General features: G+C 36.2%; 1 protein-coding gene across 6 annotated transcripts in view; it reads right to left on the minus strand.

Annotated features, from left to right (window-relative positions):
* The window catches only part of Tcerg1 (transcription elongation regulator 1), a 60735-nt gene that overhangs the window by 30353 nt on the left and 18281 nt on the right, over window positions 1–12101 (minus strand). For 4 of the 6 annotated variants that reach the window (XR_007980684.1, XM_052201402.1, XM_052201401.1 and 1 more), the window contains exons 5-9: window positions 11643–11885; window positions 7422–7484; window positions 6193–6393; window positions 5590–5702; window positions 3972–4060 (exon numbers count right to left, since the gene is read on the minus strand). Coding sequence is in view for 5 of the 6 variants with exons in the window: in XM_052201402.1 (XP_052057362.1) it covers window positions 3972–4060; window positions 5590–5702; window positions 6193–6393; window positions 7422–7484; window positions 11643–11885 (709 nt within the window). In the remaining variant the exon portion in view is untranslated. The remainder of the gene's footprint in view (window positions 1–3971; window positions 4061–5589; window positions 5703–6192; window positions 6394–7421; window positions 7485–11642; window positions 11886–12101) is intronic. The other 2 variants (XM_052201404.1, XM_052201403.1) reach the window with 1 other exon arrangement.

Below are 12101 nucleotides of genomic sequence, written 5' to 3' on the forward strand. Positions count from 1 at the left end.
CACAAACTGTCAAACACACAGAGAAGGAAAGGAAGGAGAGGGACGGAGGGAAGGAAAGAAAGAAAAAAGCAACCTAACCAATCCCCCTGTAGAAAAATTATGCATTGTAATACAATAAGTACTCTATGACAAAAGACTTAGATATTCTAAAACTGATTGTATCTGAGACAAATTAAGTTAAAAAACATAGAAATATATATTTTTAAATATATTAAATAATATTATTCCTCGCACACTCAGAAGATACACCAAATCCAAGAGAGTAGAAGGTCTAGGAAAGTCTGTTATATGTTCTAAACAGGTTTGCTATAGGTCAAATTCTGTAATTTTAAACTTCTTACACACTTTATTATATATGCTCTTTTTAAATGAATTGTTTTCTAATAACTTTCTGGACTGCTTGTTACATATAGTCATGAAACATGGCAGCCTTGCCCCCCCCCCCACTCTCAATTTCAAACCAAGAAGCAGAAGTGCCCCTCTGACCTACTTCAACTTTGGGTACCACACCAGCACAGGGAACATAGCAGAGCAGGGCAGTCAGCTTGAGAAATGTTGGCCTCAAGCTAAGGTAATGCTGACTATTTATAGGAGTATTGGATCCTGCTTGTAAAATAGAGTTCGATGGATACACCAAAGCTTAAAACAGGCACTCTGGCAGCAAACTAGAGCCTGCTACCATCCAGGCTTAGAGCCAGAAGAGTGTAAGAGCCAAGTGGGTAAATATCAGCCTATCTATGTTAAAGGGAACCTCAAAACAAAGGTATGGGACCAGGCAGAATAACTAAAACATATACCAAATTTTAAAAGAACAGTTGAGAGGTGTAACCTAAATAAATTAAACAATAAAAGCCCTTTAAAGGATCAAAGTGTAAAACCATAGACAGTTCATACAGTTTCATCATAAGACTTTCTAAGCTGATATTCGGGATGAAATTAATATGTTCATTAATGATACTTTAGCAACAGGGAGGCCAGAAAGGTGGTATGTAAGATATATGTTTTGAGTGGCCCAAAAAGCTGGGACTGGGAGTAAGTAGGTGAGATAGACAGACATTAGTGGCCTGTAGTGACAATCCACTTAAGGCAGAGATTCCAAGACTTCCTAATGCTGTGACCCTTTAATACAGTTCCTTACGTTAAGGTGACCTCTAACCATAACATTATTTTTGTTACTATTTCATATCTGTAATTTTGCTACTGTTATGAATCATAATGTAAATTTCTGATACACAGGATATCTGATATGCAACCCCAAGTGGTCATAGCCCACAGGCTGAGAACCACTGATTTAAGGGAGACTCTGAACAAACTGTGATGGTGGTGGGAAGCCACAGGCCCAGAGGCTTATACTTCTCGCTCGTTGCTTTGTTTTTTATTGCCCTGCTTAGGATATCAGATTGGGAAGACATCTTTAGCCCTCCTCCACTTTCAACCCATACCCCCTCCTTAAGAAAAAAAAAAATTCACTATATAACTTAAAAGACCAATGATGAAGAAAAACCTAAAGATAAAGGTCATTAAGAAGGCTCAGAGGTTAAGAGCACTGACTGTCCTTCCAGAGGTCCTGACTTCAATTCCCAGCAATCACATGGAGACTCACAATCATCTGTAATGGGATCCAATACTCTCTTCTAGTGTGTCTAAAAACAGCTACAGTGTAGACATACATTAAATGAATAAATAAAATCTTTAAAAAAATTCATAAGAAATACAATTAAGGGCTTAGAGGGAAGATTAGATCCAAATGTCTAGACATACAAATTACAACTGGTCCAGAACAGGAAAAAGAAAAAAGCAATAATTACACACACACAGTCTAAAGGAACATGAAGCTACTCTGGACAGGTCCATATGTGAAACATGAAACCCCGAACAGAATAAGGGGTGAAGCTGCTTAACAGGTTTTCATGACCACAGAGAAATCAAACTTAGGAGGAGCCTGTGTATTATTAAATACAGACTATTTCAGACACGTTTTACATAATCAATTTAATTTAAAAAAGTTTATCAAATCAGTGAAATACATTCACAGAAAACTATACCTAGGGTCTTTAAAACACATTTTTTATTACAACCCTTAGTGATATTCCCTACACATAAAAATAACTAGAGAACAGTTTAAACAGCCTTAGAATTGTATTAAAGGTAGTGTTAGTGCTGACACTGGGACCTGTGTAAGAAATGCAAATAATAATCACTGAGGAACAGTCATTTTCACAGAAAAAGCAGAAATTCAAAGATGTGAGACGATGTAGTTCAAAAGAATGGCAGTGTAAGCCTCATGGCACAAAGTAGCACGAAGTTTTACTGTCCCTATAAATGTGGTCTTCCATCTAAATCCACTATAGTCTTTTAAACTAGTAAGAATTCAATAGCAGCACTACCCCTATATTTAACATTGTGACCTATAAATGCAACTTCTCATAAAAAGGAACTACATCTCCTTGGAAAACCAACTGAGTCTCAAACTGGAAATGCACAAGACAAGCCTCACCATCTTGTCACAACAGAAAAAAACAAAAGCATGAATCATAACAAGATCAGGAATGAATCATTTGAGAGCCAGAAACAGGACAACGGGTATCAGTGAAGATAATCCCTCTTCCAGACAGAAACATAAAAACATTTAAGCCAACTATTCTGGAACTGTAAATCCTTCCTAATACAATCTGTCCCTTTAAGATGAGGATCTCTCTCCAGATATTTCAATTAATAAAGTAAAAATAGTTAATACAAAGACACAGCACTGTCAATCCTTAATAATTTATAGGATCTAGTCTAGGGATTTACAACCTTGCACTAAAAACATGTTGGGAATATAACTTCTATACTTAAGGAGATGTGCATGGTAAGGTATTGAACACAACTGCCATTTATCTATTACTACAAGCTATTAACAATTTTCAAGGGTTTTTTTTAAAAATATTTATTTATGTATATGAGTACACTGTCGCTCTCTTAGACACACCAGAAAAGGGCATTGGATCCCATTACAGGTGGATCCCATTACATGTGGTTGCTAGGAACTGAACTCAGGACCTCTGGAAAAGAAGTCAGTGCTCTTAACCACTGAGCTATCTCTCCAGCCCCCACAATCTGCAAGCTTTAACAACCAAAAATGTCTCCAACATTTTGCAGTTATCTCCACTGAGGAATAAAATTACTGCTGATTGAAAATCACTGATCTAGATATCAATAATTGATCTGACCAGCATTATCAGCTACTAACATCACTCATGTACACAAGCAAGGAAAGTCAAAAGATCAAAGTTTTACCTGATCACACCCAAGATCTGCTTGCTATTTTGTGGAAAATTCAGAAACAAAGGTACCTATTCAACATTATCTCACAAACGTGGTTTTTAAACACAGATGCAGGGCCACTACTGGAAAAAATGGGGCCTGGGGAGAGCAAAGAGGGACAAGAACAAAAGTAGCAAAACAAGGACAAAACTTCAGGAACTAACAAGTCAGTGTATGTAAGGGTTAAATAAGCAAGAGAAGTAATAGAAGAGACACTAATGTGGCAGAGGAAGAACAGAAAAACCAAGCCCAAGAAGAAATGATAAGTAGATTACTCCATAATTGAAGAAAACGTCATAGAGTTCTGTAATAATTCCAGTGAGAGGCTACATATGCATGTATATACTTGCATATAAATAAATTTACAACATCAAACAGCAAGAAACAGGTTGAAGATCTCACAGGAGTTCAAACAATTATCAAATTAATACCCAAGAGGAGCAGTACAGGACCATGAAGGGAAGAAGATTTTTGTGTGATAATTATAGAAAACACTTATGGCAACTGAATTCTAGGTCTAAACACTCCAACAAGAATCAAAATATCCAACAGTTTAAAACAATGTATCTGATCTATACTTTTAAAATATTTTTTCTTCCTACAGAAATGTCATTTAAACAATCAAGTATAAATAAAAAAATAAAATTGATCAGTTAAGTACATACCACGGAGTACCGGGAATAGGAGTAGTAGCTACTGGCTTTGCCTTCTGGGCAGCCTTTTCTTCTTCAGTCATCTCTTCTTCTTTGGGCTCCTAAGGGTAGTAATATTGTATCAAATTATTAACACAAGACAAACTATCATTAAAAATACCTCAAATGAAAACCAACCCAAGATCTCTTGTAAGAACTCCAAGAGGGGGGACTGGAGAGATGGCTCAGCAGGTAAGAGCACTGACTGCTCTTCTGAAGGTCATGAGTTTGAATCCCAGCACCCACATGGTGGCTCACAACCATCCGTAAAAAGATCTGACGCCCTCTTCTGGTGTGCTACAGTGTGCTTACATATAATAAATAAATCTTTAAAAAAAAAAAAAAAAAAGAACTCCAAGGGGAGACTTAGTCAGAATTTCTCAAAAGTCCTACATCCTTGCCCTATATTAAGAGCTGAATCACAGCTGGGCAGTGGTGGTGCACACCTGTAATCCCAGCACTCTGGGAGGCAGAGGCAGGAGGATTTCTGAGTTCAAGGCCAGACTGGTCTACAGAGTAAGTTCCAGGACAGCCAGGGCTATACAGAGAAACCCTGTCTCAAAAAAACAAATCCAAAAAAAAAAAAAAAAGAGCTAATTTACACATCAGCAGAAACAAGCAGCAACAACTGGCCCTATCTTAGACATACCAGCTATGCACTTACAACCGAAATAACAGCCAGGCAGTGGTGGCGTATGCCTTTAATCCCAGCGCTTTGGAGGCAGAGACAGGCGGATTTCTGAGTTCAAGGCCAACCTGGTCTACAGAGTGAGTTCCAAGACAGCCAGCGCTACACAGAGAAACCCTGTCTGGGGGGGGGGGGGGGGAGCAAAACAACCAAAATAACTACAGTAGAGATAATTAGAAGACCTCTTCCTTTAACGTCTTTCTTCTGCTAACTTCTGTAGTACTGAAACATAATTATCATTGTCATCTTAAGAGAATAAAAGCACCTCCCAAAAATCAGAATCAAGTGTTACAAAAGGACCATTCCATACAGAGACAGTGGAGAGGGCAGATGAAATACACTCAACTAGTAAGTTGTACTTCTAACTTAAACTCAAACTAGTCTGCACATCAAGAGTTTGAAGATTAGGTCCAACCTCTAGTCCAAGACCCTTTCTTTCAATGGACTTTGACTAAGTATAAAAAGGAAAGGGCTAAAGAGATGACTCAGCTGTAAGAGGTGTGTACTGCTCCTTTGGTGCCTGAGTTCAGTTCTTAGCTCCCATAAAAAGCAATTTATAACTACCTGTAACTAAAGCCCCAGTGGATCTGGTACTCTATTCTGGCCTCGAGGGGTACCCACGAATACTACAAATGCAATAAAAATACGCACGCACTTTAAAGTAAAAAAAATAAAATAAAAAATACACAAAAGAATTAATGAAATTTTCAAAGAAAAGTACTAAAAACAAAAACTACCTTTAAAAAATTAATGAAACTTTCACAGGAAAAACTATTAGAACTTCACACTTTCAGAGGTCAAATTGACAACTATTTTACTATAGGGCAAATACAGTTCAGTTCTATGTACACACTGCCCAGCACTCAGGCCGACCCTGCAATTTAGCAAGCCTTGGGCCTTTACCTCCTTAATCTCCTTTATAGGTTCCTCCTTAGGATCTTCCTCCTCTGTCTCCATTGGCAATGGCTCTTCAGATGCCTCCTTAATTGGTTCTTTAATCTTCTCATCTAATTTTTCTGTTAAAAAACTAAGATGATGTCATTCAAAAGTTTTTCTGTAATTTTTAAAATAATTTCTATGAAATAAGCAGTTGAGATATTCCATATGCTAACCATAAATATAAAATGCCCTTCTTGGTACTATCACTAATATTACTGAAATTCTTTAACCTGCTGACTTCAAGAGAACATATTCTCAAGTCACCTGTATCATGTGCAGCAACCATCCATAAAATACTGAACTATGTTGAAAAGCAGGGACTCACAACATAGAGCATTAAGAGTCTGCCACATACTAGGCTCCAAAGACCTAAATTTTGTTGATCGGTATCATAAACCTCCATAATGACAATATAATTATGCAGCACCTAATAACTGAAAAATGTGTTAATATACATGAATATTTTAAAACTATATTTTAGCTTATAAAGTAGGAATTTCAAATAGCATTCTACTTATTACAGTTCATACTATACATACTATGTCCTGAGTCACAAAACAACTATACCTTTTTCCTTCAGTTCTTGGGGCTTTTCCCATGTTGATTCTAGTGTTCTATTATTGTAATAGTACGTCTTCCCATCTGCTGTTTTATATTCAGTCCACTCAGAAACTGCCGTTGCTCCAGCTAAGGTAGCAGGTGAAGCTGCAATAGCAACCTGGGGGTGTATCATGGGTACTATAGGAGGGGCCATTCCTGGTAATACACCTAAAAAAATTAATAAAAAGTTAGATCTAAGTAGTAAAACATAATGTAAAATAAAACCACAAGTGAAATCTTCCTGGTAAATATTAAATAGTTGGAACAAGAATAGTATATAAAAGGTGATATAAGTATTGACTCTACTTCCCTGGGCTTTTGATTCTAAATTCAAATAGATACAAAATTGGATCCAAGAAATATCTCAAGAAGAGTCAAAAGTTTAGGTGTTCTCTATGACAATGTTTAACTACCATGATATACTAAAAACAGAAATACACTTTTAAGTTTTAAAATTCTAAAGAAATGATAACAGTCACTGAGTGTAATTCCTAACCCAAAATTAGTCCCTACTTCTAAAATAGTTAAAGGGATCAGAAAAAAAAATTCTTAGTTTTAAAGTAAAACAACTATTACCAATGCCAAATGATAAATATGTAGACTATCAAATTACCCTTTTCCTTAAAAAGGCAGATCTATTTTTAAAAGACAAGCCACAATTTTTGTTTTTTATAATGCTAAATAAATACTGTTAATCTAAGGATGGATACAAGAATCCAAACAGAAAACAAAATCCTAGAATCTAGATTCCAGGAGTTTTACTTTGGTAACTTTAAAATGCAAATGTATGCTATATACAAATATCACACACACATAGTCACTTGCATGCAAGTGTAATCACATCATTTTACACATGGAAATGACATTTTATATTTAACTTAAAAACATACATCAAAAATAAAATTAAATGTTATGAATATGAGAATGAAGTTGTTTACACTTATTACATAAATTAAGATATATAAAGTGATCTGACCTCATTTACTTTTGTGAACCAAAGACACTAATGCTACAGGAAATTGGGAAATTAAGTGTTGGCCAAATATGACAACTGCATTTAAACTGCTCATTAAAAAGAAAAATATTTTTTAAGCTCCACTCACTAGGGCAAAAATAAATAAATAAAAGGATAAACAACAACATTCACTACCATGCCAACTTACAGACAAAACAAACTAAGATGGTTTTAAAATTACCGGTCTTGGTGGTAGCGACTGTCTTTACATACGGGCAGCTGACTATTTGCATCATTGCTACACCTGTAAAATGGATAAGCAAGCATTGGTTGGAGAGCTGCCACTGTATGTCGGCTACCACTGGGATTCAGGGAAATAATGGACCACTACAAGTTACAATCTATTTCCAATGAGAATGACCAAGAATGGAATAAAATAGCTCTTTGACACTTTGTGGGAAGTAGTGCCAAAACAAGTGTTGCTATTTCTAGCTACAACACCAGTTACCTACCAGCTCTCATGTTTGAAGGAGCCTCAATTGTTTAAATTCAACAAAGGAAACCCCCTTTGTTACACACTAATAAATTCTTATGTGGGACCTTTTCCCACCAGACATCAAACCCAGCTGTGGATGCTTACACGCCAGTACGAGGCACTGCACACAGCACTGTCTGACAAGATACTTTTGCTATGCTGATGCTCATTTGAAACCAAATGCTAGGGCTGAATGGTAAGGTACAACTATGCAAAAATAAAAAGGAAAAGACGGGGCAGAGGGAATAAGAAAAAATTTAGGCATAAAATGAATTCAAATATTCCACTGCAGTAACAATTAAAAAGAAAGCACAGATGGAGAGAGCGGCTAGCATTAACTAGTGTCAAAATATCTGTTTAGTGCCTGCCACGTGGAATGGCGCCAACATGGAACACCGCAGAGGCAAGGCAATGCAACACTACACTGGTCCCCTCTGAGGCTCTCAGGCACTGTCTGTTGTCACTTAGGCTGGCTGAAGGAGCACGTGTCTGTTCTTACAGTTCTTACGTACAGTTTGAGGAGGAGGAAGACTCATCATGATGTATTAGAATGATGATAAAAGGTGAAAAGAAAAGCTGGAAAACTGAGGAAATTCAAAATTGATTGTGAATTTTAAAATGTTTCAAAAAAAAATCTGAAGAATCAAAGGAAAATAATTTTTACTGTTTTGTACCTGGAAAAAAACTCAACTTAGTTTGGTACTGCAAATTTAAAATATGTAAAATACTGTATTAAAAGTAAAACTTTCCCACTGAAGGGTGGGAAAAGAAGTCTCTCCTAGTTAAGAAAGTAAAATAAAAATTAAAACTGTGTTTTCAAATAATTTAAATGATGTTCTCACACACACACATGCGCACGCACACACACACACACACACACATCCAAAAGCACCAAATTTTGAAGTACCTTAATTTCATTACCATTTCACATAAAGACTAACACTAAACTTCCTACTAACTTTAAACCAAAATAAAATTCCCAAGTTATAAAAGCATGCTGAGTGAAGAAAGCTGTATGTATTGTTTTATTTCCCTAATGTTGAAACAAAGTAAAAGAAAAAAAAATCACTTCATAAAAGAAGTTTTCAGGCTGTAAGTTTCGTTAATATAAATCCTACCATCTACAGGATCACCAAACCTAGTAAGCAGCCGTAGGATAAAACTTTCCTCCAAAGTCTAGTTTCTTAAACTAATCTCCAAAACATTTTCATTATACAACTCTAAGTGAATCAAATATCTTCATATTCAGACATAACTGCCAATGATAAAAACCAACTGAGCCAACTTAAGTTTCTCTACATAACTATTAGCATATGTTTCTTCTCAACCTAAACAGATAAATCTAAGGCTTTCCCTGAAAATATTACAAGCATATAATGAATACTCACAAAATAACCACATACCTAAAATACTAACCTTTTTTAAAAGGGGAAGTTTTTGTCCAATTTTGCTACCAATTATGCTGTCCTCAAAATATGCTCTATTAGGAAATTAGAAAATTCCACTTAGCATTTTGGATTCTGATATCAATGACAGTAAATTTCTTAAAATTACAAGTAAGATTTCAGTTTTAGAAGGAAACACCTCTAATCCTAATCTATTCCCACCTTTTAGTTCATCTAAATCTTCTACTACTTCCCTTCATCTTAGTCATCCTTATTACAACCAGACAATGCTATTACAAATACAATTTCAAGCTGCAAAATAAATAACACAAATAAATCCTTCCAATTCACCTTAACACAGAGCTGACAGAAAGGTAGGATCTAACTATAATGACAGACAAAAATTTGGGGGGGTAAAAAATAAGTGTTTTTGCCTTTCACTAAAACACCTTGTAGAACTTAGAGAAAAGGTTAATGGAAAGAAAAAAAAAAAAAAAAACAAGTATCAAATCAGAAAGGCCTCAGTACCAACAAATATTACTCTTGCTTTCTATAAGACACCTGTCAAAGAATCCTGGTAGCTTGGACAACCCAACTGCTACCCAGTTGGAGAATTCTTGAGTTTGGAGTACAGCTCAGGAGTATTAACACTTGCCTTCCCTATACAAGTCCCTGAGTTCAAGCCCCAGAAACACACACAGGCAAGCAAGCAAGCAAACACACGCTCGCGCGCGCGCGTGCACAGACACAGACACACAGACACAGACACACACACACACACACACAGGAGGGGGGATCAGTTTTCTTCCAGTTAACCTACAAAATATCATTAGTGGCTGCCATTTTTTAAGTGTCTTTTACTGCCAAGTTTCACAAGTATCATTTTCATTTTGTGGTCACTACCATCTATTCGAAATTTTTAGAAAGTATGAAATGAGGAATTTGACAAACTTCCACTTTCCATAAATCTTTGCTAATAACACGTACCCTCTGCCTTTTTTCTCTGCTCTAGTAAAAGCATATAGAACACAGTGAACATCCTTTCAAAGGCAATGCCTTCTCTCAGTCTGTTCTCTACAAGTTAAGAGCTTGGCATCTTCACACTCTAAACCTAGAACCAGCCTTGACCCTGTCCTAACTATACAACAGAGTACCACACAAGGCTTGAAGACTAGGCAAGGGAGTTCTAGGTTAGACTGGACCACATAGCAAGACACTAAATAATAATAATAATAATAATAGTTTTTAAAAAGAAAAAGGGTTTAACATTTGTCAAACCATTCCGCACTTGTTACTTTCCTACAAAAATAAGATGCAGAATTAAGTACTCAGAATGCCTTAAATATAACTCAAGAAAAAAATCGTTAGCAGCAAACAACTTGTTTTTCTTATTTTTAAATGACTAGCAATTCTAACCTTCACATATAAGGCATTTTTTCTCTAGCACTTATCTACTATATCATTCTAGCACTATATTAATAATGTATAAAAGATTTTTTAATCCAATAAACGCCAGTTCCTTAATTTTTGGTTCTTGGAAATCTTTAACATTTAAATATATTCACTCAGACCTCTCCTTTTACACAGAACCCTGTATACTAAATGCAATAGCCTTAGGAAGTGTGAGACAGAAGCCAGGGTCCTCTTCATCCTTACCACAAGCTAGCCTTGTAAAACTTGTCTACGGTAACAGTATTTTCAGCTACAACACATAAGAAACGAATCATGGATCAAGGATTAAATACATTCATTTAACAACAAATGCACTCAAATAAGGATGCCCAACAAAACCTTTATGAGTTCCCTAATGGAAAACTTCTCCACAAATCTTTTAACTCGTTCTCTACTCTTCGTAATTCCCTGTACAATAACACACACAAATCCGCCCTAAGAAACTTTTAAATAATATAGGTTATACTCTACTTCATAAATTTTGTAAAGAAACCTTCTGATTTCTGTCTTATATCAATCTGTCCACAATTAACCGACTCACATTCTTCCTAGTACAACATGATTATTAAGAGTTTGATACCTGGATCTGGAGGACAGCAGATCAAATCCTAACACTGTCATTTAACTAAGTGACACTGGACAAAAAAATTAATTAAACCTGTCTGCAAATCTACCTGAGATGTTTACAAAACTTAAGACTGAATGCATATGATGTGTTAGAATGATATACGGTGTACATTATTTAACCTGTGCTAGATGTTATAACTTATAATTTATCAACTTCATAGATTCAATCTCTTTTTTTAAAAAAAAATCACATTTAGAACATATTTACAAACAAAAAAAATTTAATTTATTGAGGCTATTATCCAAAATAAGTGTATTTTTAAATGTGACTAATTTTAAGACATGTAAACAACAACAAAAAAGGACATTTACCAAAACTTAAGAAAAAATATTGCAGTTAGCCATGAATCCTTCAAAACCATCTCAAACAGGTGAGATTCAAGGCAATTTCAAATGCAACAGACACATGAGAACAAACTGACAATGAGAAACAGCTAGAAGATCAAGTGTGGTCTGCGTTTACCTGGAAGTGGGATCGGCATGCCAGGAAGGGGCACGCGGAACGGAGGCACCATTACTGGTGGGAAAGCAGGTATTGCGGCTGCCGGCTGAGGTACTGAGTGAGGAACTGCAGGAGGTAACGTCTGTGGGTGTGGCTGGGGTACAGTCTGCACAGGTGTGGCTGTAGGAGCAGGAGCTGAAACACTAACTGTAGGCGTGGCAACTGAGACAGCAGAACTTGGGGTCTGGTCTTGTGTTGTGGGTGCTGATGAAAGAGAAAGCAACATGCATCATTCCTCAAGACCCTTCTGGCTGTACTCTTCCCTCACTCACTCACTCACTCACTCACTCACTCACTCAGTATCTGAAGGCCCATCATCTCTTGCACTGAATGAAACTGTGTCACAAAACATTTTCAAGAAGCTTTAAAATAGTTAAACAAAAGCAAAACAGTAGGGCACAAAATGGAACCAATACCTAA

Source organism: Apodemus sylvaticus, chromosome 13, assembly GCF_947179515.1.
Source record: "Apodemus sylvaticus chromosome 13, mApoSyl1.1, whole genome shotgun sequence".
NCBI lineage: Eukaryota > Metazoa > Chordata > Mammalia > Rodentia > Muridae > Apodemus > Apodemus sylvaticus.